At 32.2% G+C, this 22,034-nt stretch overlaps 1 protein-coding gene across 1 annotated transcript; it reads right to left on the reverse strand.

The window, feature by feature from the left end:
* Positions 1 to 669: 669 nt before the first annotated feature.
* LOC132742803 (DNA topoisomerase I, mitochondrial-like) lies at positions 670 to 17,419 on the reverse strand. The gene is given in 18 exon segments (XM_060731283.1): positions 670 to 5,139; positions 5,443 to 5,592; positions 6,197 to 6,291; positions 6,771 to 6,788; positions 6,790 to 6,899; positions 7,300 to 7,414; positions 7,827 to 8,081; positions 8,433 to 8,657; positions 9,093 to 9,156; positions 10,001 to 10,188; positions 10,533 to 10,655; positions 11,169 to 11,290; positions 13,169 to 13,388; positions 13,953 to 14,049; positions 14,363 to 14,451; positions 14,841 to 15,685; positions 16,974 to 17,007; positions 17,274 to 17,419. Coding segments are annotated over 18 exon segments (2,895 nt in total). The 5' UTR covers positions 17,316 to 17,419; the 3' UTR covers positions 670 to 5,036.
* Between the last annotated feature and the right edge of the window lie 4,615 nt (positions 17,420 to 22,034).

Consider the following 22,034-nt stretch of genomic DNA (forward strand, 5'->3'; position numbering starts at 1 on the left):
ATGACAGCAATCACAAACAACCAACCTAGTTGATCCAATGACAACACTCACAACCGACCAACCTAGGTGATCCAATGACAGCAATCACAACCAATTAACCAAGGTGATCTAAAGACAGCAATCACAGCCAATCAACTTAGGTGACCAAATGACAGCAATCACAAACAATCAACCTAGTTGATCCAATGACAACACTCACAACCAACCAACCTAGGTGATCCAATGACAGCAATCACAACCAATTAACCAAGGTGATCTAAAGACAGCAATCACAGCCAATCAACTTAGGTGATCCAAGGACAGCAATCACAATCATTTTTGTTGATCAAATTACAGCATTTACAACCAATCAACTAAGGTGTTCCAAGGACAGCAATCACAACCAACGAACCTAGGTGATCCTAGAATGCTATCACTACCAATCAACCTAGATGATCCAATGAAAGCAATCACGATAAATCGGTTTTGGTGATCAGATTACAGCATTTACAACCAATCAACCTAGGTGATCCAATGACAATCAACTACAACCATTGCAACCGTTAAGTTTACATATGCATCATTCAGTGAGAGAAATTGCAACTAATCAGCTTATGTGATCACATGACAACAGTGGCAACTAATCACGCTCTAAACACTTGTTGGCATTTGATAAAAGTAACAACAATATTCTGTTTTCTTTCATTATTTTTTTTAATTTCATTGAAGACACAACATGTTCAACAAACCATAACATAAACGGTTAAGAACATATATCATCATTTACAATTTAAAAAACAAATTTCACTATAAAATATCATCATTGATTCTTATGTACTACACTGACAGGGTTGAGTCAATAAAAAATCTACACACACGGTGTAATGTAATGTCAAAAAGCTGTGTATTCTTGTGACATATCCCTGATTCTTTTAATTAGTATAAGCGCAACAATATATACGAAGGCCATTTTTCATAAAAACAAAAATGAAATACATTTTACCTTAAATCCGCTGAGTACATGAAGTCAATGTTTTGTAAGACTTGGCAAACATGTTGAAAATATTGCAAACATGATAGAAATATTAGCACTTGAAACCTCGGCATTCAACAAATAGTTTAATAGATCCTTTTTTTTTATCCAGTTGTTCAGAAGTGAAATTAGATTGTTAATAAATATTCATTACAAAATGTTCATTTGTCTTAAATTCGTAATTGAGAATATCTTTTCCAACCTATAAAGGTAATGACAGAAAAAAATGAATACAATATGTACATGTATATATTATTGTTTCATTTAGAACATCTTGTTTACCAGTCTATCTCTGAACATCGCATTACAGTCCTCAATCACTCTGATATGTTTCTTTTGAAATGTTTCCGAAAATTCACAAATTTTATTTGTATTATTTACAATTCAAAAGTTTTCAATAAGCTACAAGCATAACCCCTTCAATACCCTTCATATTCATTTCAAAATTCATTCATTATTGTCAAATATAGACTTTCAACTGGCCAATCAAATGTAAACAACATATATTGTGTTAATATCAATTGAATAAATATGAAAAATTCAGAAATAATTAATATACATGTCTAGCAAGTGTATCTGAAATATATGCACATGTACCAAAAATAAATTTGAAATTAAAATTCAAGAAATTCCTATTAAATTTTTTTGTAAAGAAAATGTGAATCTTGTTGAAAATAGCAGGATTTGTATTAGAAGAGTTCATCTTCTTTTCAACAAGATAAAAGCTTTTTACACGAGTTGACCATCTCAAGTTATATTGTTCTTATTGTTTTCTTAGCTTTTATTAAATTAAATTTACATTTCTATTCTAAACCCATAGATCTTTTGAATTACATTGTTGTGTTAAATTTTTATTCCAAAATCTGAGTACTATTCAAGTTTAGAGATACTGTTACTGAATTATTCAAAGTTTGTCAAACAAACACTGCAGGACTTGGTCAGAATATACAAACATACTGGCTGGCTGGCCTAGTCTTATACTGGTAGCACTGTTTTTTAAGTTTCTTTAACAGTACTGGTAAGGTTAAATATCTAACGGTCAGTACTGGTAAGGTTTAATATCTCATGTCCAGTAATGTCCAGTCCTCGTAAGGTTTATTATCTTATGGGGGGGGGGGGGGGGGAAGACACTGTTTTTACCAATCCAAAGATTTTTTTTCCTTTCCAAACTGATATTACAACTTACAAACAACATTGTGATTGATTATGAAACATAAAACAACATTTCAAAACATATGATAAAGACACAAAAATAAACATATTGGTATGTACACACACAAAATAAAATGCACAAAGAGGATCTTCATTTCACAATTTAACTTATACTTGGTACCAATTAGGTATTTCACATTCATTACACTTATAAATGTACAACTTTTAATTATTAAGAGTACATAGATCTCTATTAAAAATGAAAAAATAAATCTCAGAAACAAACAAAATTTGCTTTCACATATAATACCTTGAGGGAGAATGAAACATCACTTTTACAGTAAAAGCATTTGATTTACATTTTAAAAAATCATGCTTGCAATTTTAAAGGTTAAGGATTTCATGACACTCAGCAAGTTAACAAAAGTTTTTTGAAGATTCATTTATTTCATCTCCACATTACATTCAATTCAAGTACATTGTTATACACACACATTTTATTTTAAAATCATATTTACAAAAGAAAATGGCAGCTGAATGTAGTTAATACAAAATGTACACAGTTGATATATATTGCCAACTCTGGCAGCAAAATAAATATAGACACATTTGCATACGAGTCACATGACCTTTTAAACCAATCACATTGAAATTCTATTTATAGAAACCAATGAACTAAAAGCATACTTCAGTAGCTAAGAAAATATGAAACTTCAGCAATCTGTATAAATTCAGTATGTATGCAACAAAAATAGGGCTAGGTTATCTTGAAACTGCAGTCTATAATCACCCAAATCATATAGCAATATCTCAAACATGGAAAACAAGTCTACTCACTTTTTAAGGATGGAAATTCTTAAAATAATAAAAGGTCAAGGGTTAAGGGATCATGCGACTCATATACTATGTTCATGCGGAGAAAATAATAAATAACTCATTTAACATAAATAAAATCATTCATTCATACTGGTTTTTTTTGGGGAATAAATTATAAGTTTTATTCACAATGTTTTCCGATGTACAAATTCTATACAATTCCTGAAGAAAATATTTCATATATCACGCAATAACACTGAATGCAACATTATCCATTAAAACTGTCTTGTGTTACCCTAGTCATACATATTAAACTATATTTATAATGCAAATTCTTGAGAATTAATACAGTAGTATTGTTTTCCAAAACATTAGGTACCCTATCATAAAATTGTTTTCCTTTGCTTATTCCAAGTTAATGGTAATATTTTAATCTTAACCTGGCAATACAAAATTTATTCTCGCAGACTGGCAATAACAATATTTTAGGTACACAGACTGGCAAAACTGACATTTTTTTTAATGAATAAAAAGCTAAAAGAAAACAAATTCTATTGAAAGGAATGCTATCTAAACAATGTATGCTAAAATGATTAAATTACGAGAGTTTAATCACTAGAAATATAGTCAAGTTAAGGACGGATATGTGAACTCAATGATTTATAAAGTTAAAAAGAAAAGACAGTTTTTATGAATATAGAATATAACATTAATACTGGATATTTGTGGAGCAAAAACTAATGAATATTAATTGCCTGTATATCTTAGCAATTCTACCATACTAAAAGAATACTAACAAAAAAAAATCATCTTTACTTTGAGATCTATGTAATATACTGTAAAAACAAAATTTATCCAAAGCCGATTCCAAAGTATAATTTTTTACTATTACATATACATCATTTCAATTACACTTCCAACATAAATTGTGAGAAAGCCCAACACCAATTGGAACTACTCTTCTTTGACTGTGTAGAAAACATGGATATATAGGCCCCTAGATTTACAGGCAGACATTATTAAACATATCATATCTCCAACATTCTGTCATTTATTGGGATATATCTAATGGAAACATTCCACTAAAGCTTAAAGGCTTTTATTTGGAATGTGCTTTAATTTGTCTAGTAAAATTTCATACTTTCTGTAAAAAGAAAAATGAGCTTGAAAGGATAAAACGTAAATTGGTATATTCCAACAGAATTAGCCATCATAATGAACTTTGTATAATCAATGCAATTTTATATTCCTGATTCGGTGTCAATGTTTTCACTGTTATTCAGATGAAAAAAATTGTTTAAGCAAAGCTATATATATGGATTTAATGAAATGACAGCAATATTGGTAAAAGTATTCCTATACTTAATACACTTAATCTCCAGTTAATAAATTAACATGTACTATCTGTTTAAATAGCTATTTAGAATTTACAAGCAATACCAACTTGGTCAGACTCTGAGATAATATTTATATATATATAAATGAAAGAACTTCGGTAACAATTGAATAAATTTGATTATCTTAAAGGAACCTTACTGGTACGACTTTCAATGTGTGTTACTCTAAATCAATTATCGTACTTAGAAGACAAAAAAAAAATAAACCTAACAAATAAAATAAATTCTGCAGAGAAGTAAAAATGTAGCTCACATGAATAAAAGACGTTTGTCTTACAGTGTCATCAATTACTACATTCAAACATCGTATAAAAGAAATTTTTGTCATGATTAAATTATAAAATGTACAATAAAAACGCACATGATTCTGATATTAAAGTCACATTTCATCATGATTTGATACACGAAAAAAATAACACAATTTTATCATTTCTGACAATAAAATGCAAACAATATGAACAAATTTGAATTATCTGTATTTGGAACATACATTTTGCGGCCAGCGATTTTGACCGACACAATGAACATCATATGACTAAAAACAGGGATTCAAAGTCTTTACATTAAAAGATATATTTCATCACATGAGTATGGACATTTCGTGAATAAATATGTACAACTAATGAGTTAAATGAACGATCCCTAAGTATTCACTAACGTTAAAACCGGAAATCGGCACCAGCCATGTCGATGGCCCATCGGAACTTGTCCCTCTGAGTCTTGTTGTATACTTTCTCTATAGGCACCTCCCACTTTTTACACCTGATGATGAAAATAATATTCATGAATAAAATTTACATTTTGTTAAAAGATAGCAAAACGCCAAAAATAAAAGGTACAAAAACATCCTGTCAAAAGAGGTGATTACAAATTTTACACCAATCATTCATATAGGTTTTTAATATTTATAATACCGTATTTTACGCCATTGTGAAACATAATAATCAAAAGGCATATGCATTTTAAAGACATAATCATATTTAAAACATTGTACAAAAATTGTATGTTCAACACACATAATTAATCATACATGTATGATGTATATAAACAAAGATTTGAACATACCATGCCACTGAGATTCTAGGATCAAGGTAGTTAAGTTTGGAGGTTCCGAGGGCAATTTCCTTGTTCTCATCTTTGTCCGTTGCTTGTACTTCAAGCTTAGTCAGCTGTTCCTCTGATCTCTCATATGCTTTCTTCTTCTTCTCATACATACTAGAAAATTATATAAAGGTTAATAACCAAATCTTAAACACTTGTGCGCCATCCATTTTTTTTAGAGCTGTCCATTATTAATTTTGTAAGTATTTAGATGGAAAATCAAGATATTTAATCACTGGTAGAATCTATACTGACTGGACATATGTATAGGCGAACCTGGCTCTATACTAGGCAAGGATGTTAAATTTCAGTTCCTACATTAAAAGAAAACTAGTTTTTAATTCCTAATACCTTTTTTCCCGGCCAAGTGTAAATGAATGAATTATACACAATTTTTAGATCTACATGAAATATTCAACTTGCAGGGTTATTAAAGATAGCAAATAGATCAATACATAAAAATAGTCCAACCCACTTGTAGTAAATGTTGGCAAATATCAAACAAGGCTATACATTAGAATGAAAGATGATTATGTTATTACATCCATGTGATATAATTTTGGTCTGCAATGTTCACCATTCAGTCAGTACATATTTTAAATTTTCTTTAAAAATGATAAATGGTTGTGTTCAGACTGTAAGATTCAGACTGTAAGATGGATAAGTCCATTTCAGATATCTAGTGTTGGTAAGAGTTAAACTAAACAAGAAAACTTACAGTTTATTCTTTTGGTTTTTCTGGGATTTAAATGCAGCTTTGGCTTCCTTCAATGCTTTCTTGGCCTCCTTTACAACAGCTCTTTTGTCTTTAATCTGCAAGAAAAATATGCAACATCAGAATCTGATCCTTAAGTTGTTGTCACAATAATGACATTTCATTTTGGCTTTGCCACTAGTAGCATCTAACAAAAGCAAAATACTAATCACTTCCTACCTTCAATATTTATTTAAACTTTTACCTAAACAATGGACAAGTCAAAACCATGACTCTGAGAGCTGATCACAAAATTCTTTTCATCACAAAAGCTAAATCAAGCCGTAAATATCCCCCATATGCGCAGACTAGCCTCGCTTTATACTAGCGACAAAGGCTTAAATAATTTCTTTTTTCCAGCAGATAAGGGTTAAACAATTTGCAACAATAACCAGCTTTGGAACAATGTTATCAAATGGGAATTTCGATCCAATAACTGGGTAGAAAGTCAAGAAGACAATTTCATGAGTAAATTGCTTCATATTTTAAATTAAGATTAAATACCATAAATAATAATGTTTCACATATCATTACGCACCTTAGCCATTATGTTCTTCCATCTGTTTACTGAAGTTTTTCGGAGCTGCACGTTGATGGTTACATAGAATAGCTACAGCACGGTTAGCTCGGTTGTAAGACAACATTTTCGCTGGGACAGGGTCCTCCTCTGATAAAACAAAACAAACACACATTTTTAATGTCAAAACTTTCTACATTTTCATTCTGATTTTGAGAAACAATTTACTTTCAGTCTCTTCAACAAGGAAATGGTTCAAATGTTAAATTTGCACAACTAATCAAGAAGAAATGACTGATTTTATTAGCATTTTTGCTGTCAATTAACTGTTTTTATTCTTATCTTTGAAAGAAAATTTCATCTTCTAATGGTAAAAGGCAATTTTTCATTCATGCTAAAAGTATAGTCAGGTCAGACTGCTAGCATTCTCTTTACTGGTTCAATGATGGATTTATAATTGCAATTTGCCTTCAAAGGGTATACTAGGACAATTTTATCATTGATGTAAGCAATATAAAGGGTAAAACACAATATAAAGGGTAAAACTTACCATTAGTCATGAGATCAAGCTGTTCTTGTAAAGTTTTCGAGGCATTGTAAGTACGGAACACCTTTGCTGTGAGGCCCTCCATAAGGTCATGTAAATGTTTGTTCAAGATACTGGTCTGTAAATCACAGAGAGAGAGAAATGGCATCAATTTCTACCTTCAATATTTGGCAAGTATCACAACATACTGACATTACAAAGGTATCCTTCCAACTGGTGGGTAGAAGAAAGTGGCATGATGTAATTTATTACATAACATATGATTTAATTTGGAGTTAGTACTTGTTTGTTTTTGCATTGCTTTTAACACATTTAGTCCATATCTCAGTGGTCAATCCACCTTGTTAACAAACTAGAAATTACCAATTCCTCTGCAAGTCACCAACTACCAACCCTACATGGTATATGAATCAGCTGTTAGAGACAAATAACCATATGACTCGATGTTTAAGATCAATCATCACAGAGAAATACCATTCACTGTGAATAATACTATATACATGTATTATGAGAATTGTTCTGGTACTTACATTAAGTCTGTCAAAGAGATCATCTCCTGGCTGTTTGTTGTCCATGAACATCTGTAGATTTTTGAAGACCCGTTTCTCTACTGGCACGGCATTCTGGTATCGTATAGAATCTTTACCGAGGAAATCGAACTCAACGACGTTTTGTTTGCCGTCTTTCTCTATATGAAGTGTTATATGTTCTACTCGGAGGGAACAGCAACCCACGGTGTCCGCAGTCTCTCCTTCTTCCTTCTCGTTACCAGCTCTCAATGCAAGCTAAAAGTACGACAGATAATTTACACTATTTGGAAAACAATTTTCTCATACAAAATCTCCAACAAAAATTATAATTAAAGTCTAACTTGGCATTTAATCGAGATTCACTCTTTACATTCTTAACAATCTTGTTCATGTCAAAAAATACCCAGAGAGTGAGGCAATTTCCTAACCTCAAAAATTTTCTCTAGGTGACTTTTATGTGAAATAAGAAATTATTTGTCGTACAACAAAACATTTGCGTATTCCTTTAAAAAGATACATGTTCATGGTAATTGCTCATCTTTAATCGAATAAATCAAGATTACCAAACTTATTAAAAACTGAGTGTACTTGGGTTTCTGGACTTACTTTATCAATGAAGTACATAGCTACAGCTCTTTGTCTTATTCTCATCTCCTTGGACTTCCAGTCTTCCTGGTAGTTGGCTCGAATCTTGTCTACGCACTTGTGAAGTCGTCGGGCAGTCTCGTATTTCTGCCAGTCCTTTTCTCCTTTCAATCTGGACGAGGCGTTCAACATCACATATTTTATCTGGTTCTGAATATTCTCATTCCAACTTGCTAACCATGTTACCTTCAAAATGACAGTGGAAAATGTAAATTTTATATCCAAAAAATATTTTTTTTAATGAACATATTTTTTCGGTAGCAGTGATTTTTTGTGTAGGTAGCGCGAAGGGAAAGAAACAATATGTTATTTTAGGTCAACTACATTGAGAGATTCAATCAAACCCAGCAGACAGCATTCAATGAACTTGATTGCATTCAAAAAGCGAAAAGTAGCTATTTCGTTTGTTTTTCATTTAGAATTACACCCTCATTGTTATATGACAATATCAAAGCTGTTAGGGTTTTAATCATACCCATGGCTTAATTCAAACCTACTATAACTATACACTCAATACATTCATTGATTTACACCTACTAGTATTACAATCAATCCTTTGCAATTCAAAGTATCATAATAATTGGGCCTTGACTGGCCCTGTACTACATCAACTAATCATACCTTATTATCAAACTGTACTCTCTTCCACTTATGTCCCTTTGGTGGTTCTGGAATTTTCGAGTCCCTAAACAGTAGATGATGTTTAAAATTAGGATGGTTTTAGAACATGTTTCTCACAAAATTCAGCTATGGTCAGACAGGCAGATACAACAATTATGCTTCTCTATAAAAATATAAGTTACTTTTTCTGTAGAACCACGGCTTACTTCTCAAAATGATTATCAGACCAACTACTTTATATTGCAGTGATTTTTCTTACTTTATTGGGAAGAAGCTAAGTGGGAAGAGGCCTTAGCCTCTTGATTTTGGGAAAAATTATTGCTAAAATTGCTGATTTGGGAAGTAAAAAAGCTGATTTGAGTTCAGATTTTTGGGAAAACTGCATGATTTCAAAGAAAATTTCAATTGGGAAGAGGCCTTTTTTCGGAGTCTGTTATATGAGTGGGAAAATCACTGTCTTGTTAAAGAAATGAACGTTTTGTTATTGTCCTGTAAGTGATTAGCGTAAATGAGTTACTGCAGTTAAACATAAATACAGGGCATCTATCAGTGCAAGTTTGATTCATTTACTCTGGATTTCGGCTTGTGACTTTCAAAATATAATGCTTTTATTTCTTTGCCTATATAATGTGACTTCCAATGTCAGACATTTTCAGTCTCTGACTTCCAAATTTTTGAATTTGATTGAAGCCCTGATAATTATCATCTTCAACCATATATAGAGTGTAAGAACATAAGCCATCTTTAATCCATAGTCTGTCTACTCTACACTTTACTTACTAATATGTACCTTACACGTTATCTAATGAGAAACTTGAGAAGGACCTATAAAACAATTAATGTTTGTTTTCATGCAAACTTCTTACAAATTATTTTCATGGAATTATCTTATCACAATATGTACATACTTGCTGCAATTTATTATAACATCCTCGGGTTGTACTCTTCTCTTCAACATTCCCTGTTTAGGATGATCACCTCTACCTCTGAACAGACCAGGGGGTTCAATCCTGAAGTTTCCAATCTTTTCCTTGTGACCGTCCATGGTGCAAAATCCATACTCTTCTTGCATACGAGCATTCTCTTCTTTCAATTTCTAAGCACAAGAAAAAAAAATATTAAATTTCACATGTTATATACAATAGATATGAAATATGAAACCATTTATCAAGAGAACTTATCAAAAAGAACTAAATGTAAAACAAATATTGTGTTCCTGATTAATCACATATTACTACATTATCTAACATGTCTTTTAAATTTTGTAAATGAACAACCAATTGTGGTTTAACCGTCCATTCTCCTGACTTTTTTCTCCTGACTTACAACCAGAACCAAATAGTTCACAGGTTATAAATCACGTTAAGCTGACTAGATTTTCTATTAAAAACAAAAAACCATACAATTTTTCTCACAGAATATCTTACAAATTATTCTTACCAGTTTTTCTTCTTTGCTCCTGTTTTTCCTTTTCTCAGACTCCTCTTTGAAATACTCGCACATCTCTCGGAAGTTACATTTTTTTAAATCTTTTAACTTCTCACGTTCCTCTGTTGTCATCACCTACACATCATTGTAAATATAGAGTTTAATCCCCTGCCTGCTGGTGGCAATTGAATATACCTATGTCACCAGTGCACATCTAGATCAGCCAGCTCATCTGTGATGTCAGATCTTGGTTAGCACTGTTGGCTTTTCAGTCAGTACTTATTTTGATTTTTTCCTTAAAACTTACAATGATTTTGTCCAGAATTTTAGAGAAACAAAAACATTTAATACAGTAAGTGTGGTATAGGTTAATCTAGTCTTTTGTGAGAAACAGATTCATAGCCTTTTTGAACATTCAACATTTTAGCTGCTGAAATTCTGTAGTCAACGTTGAATTTAGAAATTTTTGAACAAGATTGCCAAATTTCAATATCAAAGTCATTTAATTGACCAGTTATTTGACCAGAACATGATAAAGTTTAACTTTGAAGTCTATAATAAATGAAAAAGAACTCTAAAATAAGCAGTTTTATTAAGAAATACAGAATAATATTTCAGAAAACAAAGATCATGAATTAAAGAGTTTACCTTTCTCCAATCCTTGAAGAAATTAGTGTTGAAAACTTCCTTAGAAGTATAGTCATGTTCCAACATCTTCGCATAGAACGTTGCCACTTCTTCTGCTTCCTCTGATAGTAACATTGGTTCACCTGAAACAACCATCCACAACAGTATTGCAATGATTTACAAACTACGCTATTCAAACAAGTGTTTAATATGGGGATAGTTCCATTTTCAAGACCTCTCCAATAAAATCACAGACCGATCCAATCAAAATTCCAAACAGATCTGAACATTGGATCTATGAAACGTAAAAAAACAAGCAATTATCATAGTATTGCAAGCAATCCATAAGTCCCCTACCGGTAAGAACCCCATCAACATTCTGAAGGGCCATTGGCCATTCACTAATGTTTCAATTTTCTCTATTTTAAGTAAACTTGTTGGAAAAGTTCTTTAAAAGTGATCACAGGAAACAGTTTTTATGAACAGACAGACAGACGGACTGAAGGACACTCTAAAGTTAATATTTGAAACATCCCTGTTACCAAAATATAACATTTTAAAAGCAAAATTCTTAAAGAGGAGATAACTCTTGAATTAAAGATGCAATTTCATAAAAATTTTCAGCTCTTTTTGACTAATCACAAATATTGTTATATTTGCCATGTTTTAAGCCTATTTGTTGCCAAGGCAACTGATATTTTTTCAAAATAGGAAGAACAGATAAGAGGAGATACTGCTATCTACCCATATGTCAAGTTTCATAAAAATATTTCCAGTACTTTTTGCTTTATCACTGGATCCAGTTTATGTGTAAAATTTGCCATATTTTCAGCCTATTTGTTGCCATAGCAACCAGAATTTTCAACATAGGAAGAAAAGAAAAAGACGTGCATAATCCCAAGACTGCCATCTACCCATATGTCAAGTTTCATAAAAATATTTCCAGTACTTTTTGCTTTATCACTGGATCCATTTTATGTGTAAAATTTGCCATATTTTCAGCCTATTTGTTGCCATAGCAACCAGAATTTTCAACATAGGAAGAAAAGAAAAAGACGTGCATAATCTCAAGACTGCCATCTACCCATATGTCAAGTTTCATAAAAATATTTCCAGTACTTTTTGCTTTATCACTGGATCCAGTTTATGTGTAAAATTTGCCATATTTTCAGCCTATTTGTTGCCATAGCAACCAGAATTTTCAACATAGGAAGAAAAGAAAAAGACATGCATAATCTCAAGACTGCCATCTACCCATATGTCAAGTTTCATAAAAATATTTCCAGTACTTTTTGCGTTATCACTGGATCCAGTTTATGTGTAAAATTTGCCATATTTTCAGCCTATTTGTTGCCATAGCAACCAGAATTTTCAACATAGGAAGAAAAGAAAAAGACGTGCATAATCTCCATACTGCCATCTATCCATATACCAAGTTTCATAAAAATATTTTCAGTACTTTTCAAGTTATCGCGGGATCCAGTTTTGTGGACGGACGGACTGACGGACTGACAGACGGACGGACAGACGGACGGAGGGTAAACCTAAAGTCCCCGAAGCCTATTTGTTGCCAGAGCAACCAGAATTTTCAACATAGGAAGAAAAGAAAAAGACGTGCATAATCCCAAGACTGCCATCTACCCATATGTCAAGTTTCATAAAAATATTTCCAGTACTTTTTGCGTTATCACTGGATCCAGTTTATGTGTAAAATTTGCCATATTTTCAGCCTATTTGTTGCCATAGCAACCAGAATTTTCAACATAGGAAGAAAAGAAAAAGACGTGCATAATCTCCATACTGCCATCTATCCATATACCAAGTTTCATAAAAATATTTTCAGTACTTTTCAAGTTATCGCGGGATCCAGTTTTGTGGACGGACGGACTGACGGACTGACAGACAGACGGACGGACAGACGGAGGGTAAACCTAAAGTCCCCTCCGGTAAACCGGTAGGGGACTAATAACTATTTTGCTTCAAAAAATGTTAGGTTTTCACCATGCAGAAAAAAATCTTACCATTATAGTAAAACTTGACATCTTTTGGCATGCGCTCATACAAGGGAGCAAAGACAGGTCCTTTATGTTCGAGAAACCTCCATTTCTCATCACTGTCCCCTTTCTCCTCCTCCCACCATTTCCATACTTCCTGACCCTCCTGCTGTGCTCCTTTACCCTTCTTCTTCGTCGGTGAAGTTGTTTCTTGTTTAACTGGCTGCTTCGCTTTCTTCTTCTTTTTCTAAATAATGAAAATAAAAAATTGATTAAGGAAACAAAGTTAGTATTTATCTCATGATATGTAACCACATCCAAAAACATTCTGAATTCTTAAGATCTATGCATCACTAATGGTCAGAAAAAATATACTACAGGAATTAAATGTTGATTGTGCCTCCGAAATGCTTTTTTTTCTCAAAAGCTTGGTAATTAGTAGTTATAGTGATTTTGTATATAAAATACTACTTTGTTTACATTTCATTACTTAAAAACAAATAATTTCACATTTAGCACTACTTTTTTCATATAACAAGCATCTAACATACTTCAAAACTATTTCTAAAACATTATCAGACTCAGGTTGTCCCTTTCTTAAGAACTAAAAATTTATTTGTTTCTGAGACATAATGTGCCTTTAAAAAGATCTGTTTACAAAACTTGTTGGTAATCATCTCAAATTAAACCATTACAGATCAACAACACAGCTCTTTGCAAATCAAATTCACAACACTAGAAAAAATCATCTCTTTCCAGTCATAAACAGTTTTCATTGGCACAGAATTAATGCAAGTATTTAACATCTTACCAAAGGTTTCTCATCATCAGATTCTTCAGCTTTACGTTTTTTACCAGATGGTGGCGATTCCTTCTTTTCTTTCTTGACTTTTTTCACTTGTTCCATCCTAAAGGCGGAAAAAAATTCTTAACTTTTCTGTGTTCACTTAAGAAAAAAACTTTCCTGCACTTGATATTATCGACATTCTATTGCTGAACACATTTTGAACTAGATATTTATTAATATATTACTTAACATTATATATTATTATATTATTAAGATTTTTCTTTTTTCATTTTTTATTTCACTTACTTGGTATACAGAATATATCAGCTGACCATGACCAGCACAGTTTGCTATTCAGTCTGTACATATTTTGAAATTTAACACAACAAGAAACTTTTTAATTATAGTTATATGCTTTTAAAGCATCACATTACCTTGCTGATAATGGGACATCATCATCATCAGAATCTTCTCTCTCCCGTTTGATAGGCTTCTCAACCTGTTCCTGCTTTAGTCTTACAGACTGAAAATATCAACATATTTCATACAGAGTGATTTAAATAATGAATTTCTATTTCAACCATCCTTGATAAAAATAAATCTTTCTCACCAAGTTCAAATAATACTGGCAGAGATTCTTAAAATGAAACACAAACCTTATTTGATAGACCCAAAAGTGTTAAATCTTGACAATATAGAACTAGGCCAGCTTGCACATCTGTGCAGTCTGACCAGGCTCAATATGATACTGTTGGCTCATTTAACTCCTTTATAAATTTCATCTTGATTACCCTATACAAAGTTAGGCAGTTCCAAAAATTGAAGCTGGACAAGTCTATCAATGAAATTCAGGGTTAAAACTTGTTGTGATGATTTAATTATCTCTTCACTAAAATCGAAAAACCTTCTTACCAATGGAATGTCATCCTCATCACTTTCTGGCTCTTCTTTCATAGATTTTGTTGGACTTGCCTTCCTTGGAGAACGAGACTCACTTTTCACTGGTGACACTGGTTCGCTTTTTACTTCAACACTTTCCTCATTTTGCTCACGTTCTAATCGCTCTTTCTCTTTCCTTTCTTGCCTTTCTCTTTCTTTTCTTTCCTGCCTTTCTTTCTCTTTCCTCTCTTGTCTTTCCTTTTCTTTTCGTTCTTGTCTCTCTTTTTCTTTTCGCTCTTGGCGTTCCTTTTCCTTGTCAACATCAACATTCTCTTTTTTGCTCTTTGAATCCGAACTACTCTTGGAACTGCTATCTCCACTTGAACTTTTGCTTTTATGTTCTCGATCTTTATCACGATGTTTGTCCGATGAGGAGTGTTTACTGCTCGAGCTTGAACTATGTTTGCTCTTATCAGAAGAGCCATGCCTATCTTTATCCTTACTACTACTGTGACTACTACTAGAACTGTGCTTGTCTTTGCTTGAACTGTGACCATCTCTGTGCTTAGAACTTGAGCTCGAACTACCATGTTTATGAGAGCTGCTTGAATGCCCGTCCCTGTGCTTACTTGAGCTTGACGATGATGAGTGATGCTTAGAGCTGCTGGAGCTCGAACTATGCTTGTGTTTGTCGGCACTACCGGACGAGCTTGATTTATGTTTGTCAGAGCTTGAGCTGTGTTTGGACTTCTCGCGATCTTTGTCTCTGTGATCTTTAGATTTACTTGACTCTTCCTTGGCCTGCCCCTCATTTCCACTCTCAGGGTAACCGTTTTGCTTGTTCTGGTCAATATGGTTTAAAATGTCTCCATTCATTCCTTAAAACAAAATTTTTTTATGAAATAAAAGGGAAACATATAAAACAGCACTAAATTTAGAATACTCAAGTTGTTCTCTACAGACTACATGATCACCATTTCAAGTAAAAATTATGTTCCTAAATTGATGAAAATGACTCCACTCATTCCTTAAAACAAAACTATGATTTCTTTATGAAATAATAAGGAACCATATAAAAGAATACACTAATCTATATTTAAAATATTTAAGTTGTTCTTTTCATGATCACCACTTCAAGTTATCATGTAAAAGTTATTTTTCTAAAAAAAAAATCAGTATTAAGAAAAAAATAAAAATATATTGCCATCGAATTAAAGACACTGAAACTTATACTGATCAAAAATGACGAAAATCATAATTTGTTTAGTCATCTTGAATATTATGTGCATTATCTGGGTGCAAATGTCATAACATAGCTGTATTTCATCCCATTTAAATTCAGCACCAGGCTTTCATTATGAGACTTCCTAATCCTATTATGCTCTAAAATCATGCGAGTGGAGTTTCAAATCATTTTATTTTTTACTAGAATTTGAGTAGAAATCAACTTGCACAATCCTGGATTTGACCCTGGGATCTGAACCAGTATATATATTTGACTCATCACATACTAATAGTATATATATTACTTTAAAAAATATAGACATAGGGTTCCATTCCAGAGCTTGCCATTTTATTAACATTTACCAACCGAAGTACCTTTAATGGACTTGCGTGTCTCTAAAAACGGACTAGGCCATTTATCTTTGATATGGAAAACTTTCTAGAATTAAGTGACAAAACAGTAAAGAACAACATGATCATGTGGCACAGATGTGCCAGCTGATCTGGACCTGCACTGGTTCAGTTGTTGCCAACTAATAACAGCTAAAGATTAATAAATTTACTACTCAATTCTAACAAAAGAAAGCTTAATAAATTTTATGTAAATGAAAGAGATTAAGATCTGACATGACTTTAACAAATAATGAAACTATGTGACACATTTCAACTCTTAATATTGCTTCTTAAAAATATTTTTCTTCTTTGACATTCAAATTTTCAAAATATTTAACTTCATTGTCATTGATTTAAAATCAATTAAAAAAATATAAAAAAATTATCAATGTGTTACATGTATTTCCAATACATTTTCTTCTCCACAATGTAAAACTATTAAACACTTTATCAGTTGTTGAAAAAAAAACATGTAAATTTTGCTCATAATATGACTGAAATTTTCTAAGTGTGGATCCTTCACAAACAAAAGTAGGCCATATTTCTTACCAGATTCTGTCGAATCCATACTATCACCGGCACCCTGAAAAACAGAATCAATTATCTGTGTTACAAACAATATATATTCAAAATATCAACAAAAATTATCCACCCACAACATAGAAAATTGAATTCTAAAAGGGCATATTTTTAGCGGCGGCGTGGGACTTAGCCATTTTTAGCGGCCATCTTGGACTTAGAAAATTTCAAGACAAAAAACGTAAAATATTTTTCGAGGTAAACGTATATAAATCGTGAATAATTTCAAATAAAACTTACAGAAAAGTGAAACAAGAAAAGAATACTTACATTAGCGCTTCCTGATGCCCGTTCCACCTCGATTTCTGCCATTTTGAAACAAAAGAACCTCGTTCAATGATAGTCGATCTCAGCAGAATACAGTGCGGCGACTAAGTATTTAAAATTGATTGAGCGCATGCGCGATGACGTCATTTTACCGGGGTCATCTTAGGTCGACAGCTGTTATGCACAAATCGCAGTGCGCGCGGTCTTTTTGATTTGATTAGACCCATGTTAAAATTAAAATATTTTCCATAAATTCTACATTTGTATTCATTTTAATTTATTATCTTTCAATAATTTAAATGTCGGTAAATATAAATTTTGATCTCGGGTATAATTTGAAAAGTAGAATGAACCAGAAATCTATATAACATATTAATTAGAGCTTTTATAACTTACGAGCATTAATTGTTGTTGTTCCTTAGAGTTAGGGTGGAGATGAAGAAACTGCTGATTAATTGTTTATTATGTTCAATCTTCTAGGCGAAACATTGATATAAAACATGCGGTAGTAACACCTTCTAATGAAAACGGCAGGGGTGTTTGTTGGAGAGGGGGTGGAGGGATTTTAAATCATAAGAGGTGCGGGCACAGTCACTTTTAAAATGACGCTGACTAGAACAACATTCCTCCAGATTCATGCTAATTTGCGTAAAAAAGTGAAACTGTATTTATAGAAGTAAAATATTGTTAACATAAAAGGGATGTTATAACGTTAGATCATGGATTACGCCAGGAGGTTGCGTTTTATACGAACAACGATGTTGAACCCATCGTTCGTTGTTTTGATACTCTGGGCAGAAATGGCTACTATTATCATTATGATTATTTTATCCATCAAAGAAATGCGAAAACTTTGTGGAATCTATACCGTTCTCTGTGATTTGGAAAACTACTGGTTTTTACATCACATAATGTGATCAAAATTTGATATCAACATTGATTTAAGATCTACACTTATCCCCGTAGACTGATAGTTTTGAGCCTTCGGCGGATAATTGTGTGAATAGCTTCATCTGATATAATATCAGTAAATTTAATAGTGAAGGTTATCAAAGTAATAAAAATTTATGATCATTTCTTAAAATATTTTGATCATAATCTGTTTTGGTGTAAACTTGAGCCATAATAACACATGCACATGTATTGATCTTAACGGGAAGCTTCAAGATTCTTTATGGTTTAATTAATAAGACAAACTTATCAATATTAATCAATATTAATATTTTTTCAAGAAAAATTTTATGTAATTGGTCTGCAATGGGAATATTTCCATAAGTATTTCAATATCAATAAAAATAGAATTGTATCATTTACACATTCTTAAAAAAATATTTCTTAGAAAATAAAAGTTGAAAGGTTGATGAACATTTGTATGATAAATAATAATATTTTGTTCAAGAACAATTTATTTTCAGCTCTAAATTGATGAAACGTCGAGTCATGTATCTCACACTTACCAACAACATTAAAGTATAAATCTCTTATGGTTTTTTGTTGCATAAGATACTATAAAAATAATTATTCCTTCCATGATGGACCAGTCCACTTTAAAGGAGCTCCACTGAGGTCAAAAAGCAAAATACTAATAATAATAATACAAATAAGACTCAAAAATATCTTGGACACTCAATTAAAACGGTAATTACGCAAATGATGATACAGAAATACACTAAAATTTAAATTGAAAATCGACTTTCTATACGATTCTTAGCCCGATTTGAGTTAAACGCGTTTAAATGCTTTTCATTTGTGGTCTTTCTACAGAAATTAAATGGATATTCCGAAAAGAAAAACGGACATTCCGAGAGAAAGAATGTTTTGAAATTGTGCGCCCAAGTTATTGGGCCAGACCTCCATGAAATGATACACACAAAAAATATATAAATATAAATGTAAAAAAAAACCTAATTGGAGTCCAGCCTGTGGAGTCGCTTTAATCAAGACTAACACATGCTATTAATATTTTTGAAGGTATAAAACTGTTTACTGTTGGACTTAATTTAAAACTGCACAATCTCAACTGCAAAACCGTAACTATATGCCATGGAACGGTCAACTCCGTTCTAGTTCACAAATCAGTTGTAACCTTTTCGAATTCCCGTCTGACCATTTAATATCCGCTTATACCCCAATAAATTTCCCGCCACTTTTGGCCCGGTAACGATAAAACAGCGTTTATCTGGCAGATCAGCTGGGTAGCTCATTTAACATTCTTTTCCCCGCACTGTTCCGGGTTGTGAGCCGGTGTTACAATCGACTGATGTATAGATACCGGTAATCTATAGATACCCCCGATGCCTTGTAGTTTACCTGCCAGCAAATGTCTAAAATGCTATGTACAAGGACTGTAATGCGGGGAATTTTTTTGTGAAAACAAAATTACAGGAGGACCTTTATTATTGAACATAAGGCAGCACAGACTTGCCAATCAAGATCTAAGAAAATGCAGCATTCTCCCTACCGCGTCATGTTGCCTGTTGTCATAAGTATATATGAATGAATAAAATATGGTTTGTACTGTCTTACCAGTGTCAAAATTGTTGGCTGCTCAAGTTATTTTTTTCTTGCAGCCCATCACATTACCCTTTTCTAGTATAGAAATTTTACGGGTAAATAACATGTGAAATATATGTCTGATATTTAATGCAAATAAAACGTTATTGAAACGTTCATATTTTTCAAAAATAAAATAATTCTATTAATATAAACAAAGAATGAAAGTAGAAAAAAATGAAAACTCAAAATTTCCATAGAAATTATATATGATCTTAAACTTAAAAGGGCGAAAACTGACCCCGCTTGGTTTGCGTTACTTGTTGTATATAAACCAACATGTATCCGTAAAAATTAGCCCCTCTTTCATTCTTTGTCCCCTTCTCGTAAGAATCCTGTGATGCGTGTATGTGGTCGCACATTCACTGTCCTTATAACATGACCTCGATGCGTGTATGTGGTCGCATGGTCGAAAATCTCTAATAAAATAACAGCGTCTACAAAAGTATTTTGGTACAAAAGCGAAACTCGAGTCGTAATAAGGAGTTTCAAAAGTCTAATTAGGACACTTTGTTGCTGATGTTTAGGCGCTATTTAGGGGTATAAATTGATAGTCCTAATTAGGAAATAATAAAAACCTTATTAGAACTTCGTTACTCCCTGATACAACTTATAAGGGATTAACTTATACTTAAAAGAAATAAAACCTTACTTCTAGTTACATTGTATGTTTTTATTTCTCCTAATAAGTTTTAAAACTTCTAATAAGGACATGCAAAACCTACTTAATCTTTAGACATTAAAACGTAACACCGACAAAGCAAGGGCATATAGTGACCTTACAGCTTTACTATTGGAGGAAGACCTCATGCAGGCCCCATGTTCACAAAGATCTAAGGATCAGGATCAAGACCAGGATCAAATTTAAAAACTCAAGTATTCTCCACTATTTATCCTCATAAATTAAATATTCAGTATTACCTTGATAAAACTGACTTGAAATAGCATGTTTATGAAATTTTAGAATAAATTTATTTTTATTTTTACAAGCTATGGACATTTCACAGTTGATAAAAATTTTGATTTTGATCCTTAATTTGATCCTCATTTTCATCCGATTATTTTTGTATTTGTTTTGTTATTTGTTGAATTTATCCCAAAATAGGTTGGATTCTTTGCAAATAAGCAATTATTCGTATTTCGAATATGTACCATTTAATTCTACGATTCTCCATTTAATTTTAGTTTTATAAAACAATCAAAATAAATTCAGGATCATCTGATCCTGATCCTGGAACACGGGGCCTGGTGCCGCTCCATGCACGAAGAACCACTGCATTGACAGCTTTCTAACATGAAATCCAAGTCCATGGCAGGATTCAAACCTACAGCGGTAATGAGCAAGTAGATGGATACGTTTAACTGATTCTGAAACGAATGAAACATGTTCCTCGAATTTAAATGCCTGTGTTTCTGCATTTAAATATTTTATATTTATACAAAAATGTTTAGTTTTTAGGATATCGGATATAGACTGAATAAAGCGATCGTTAACATTGATGAACCGTCAAGCAGAAACTTATTTCAATGATGGATATAATAAGAAGCGTCCGGTCCGAAAATTCCCTATGTTTAAACCTCACAAACTGAGAGTTTTATCTAGTTGGTTATGTTTACTTCTTCGAATGACATAATTTATACTAGTATTTAGTTTACCTTTGTCTTGCACATAGACATATTTAAATATAGTTTTTAAAAGGTTTTGCGGAATTACTTAGATTAAACTCTAAAATGATTTGCATTTTACTGGTTCAGCAAGTCAAACTGTAAAAGTAAATCCCAACAAACAAACAAACAAAATAGTGTTTTTTTAGTTTAACCATATTTTATTGCATCAAGATACATGCAAAACATAGAAAAAATATCAACAGGTTTGGCAACAAGTTTCATCAGCTTAAGATTAAATTTAAAACTGAAAATGACGACCTTGTTGAGATGCATAAATTTGCTCGCAATGACAACAAAACGGTCACATTAGTGAAATATTCACCAACTCATTGACAAGAAATACACCATCGATGTTTCTTTTAAACTCATTTGTAGATAGAAAAACTATCCTTATTCAAGCATCACTTTTGTCTGAAAAAAAACCAGATGAAGTAATGGCATTGATCTTAAAATCATTATTTCAAATAAAGTTATCAATTAACTACATTTTTTTACTGCATAAGCATTGTTCATGAACACTGTTGTTACGGTACATATCAATGG

The sequence above is a fragment of the Ruditapes philippinarum genome, unplaced genomic scaffold (assembly GCF_026571515.1).
Source record: "Ruditapes philippinarum isolate M1 unplaced genomic scaffold, ASM2657151v2 ctg57_1_1_1_1, whole genome shotgun sequence".
NCBI lineage: Eukaryota > Metazoa > Mollusca > Bivalvia > Venerida > Veneridae > Ruditapes > Ruditapes philippinarum.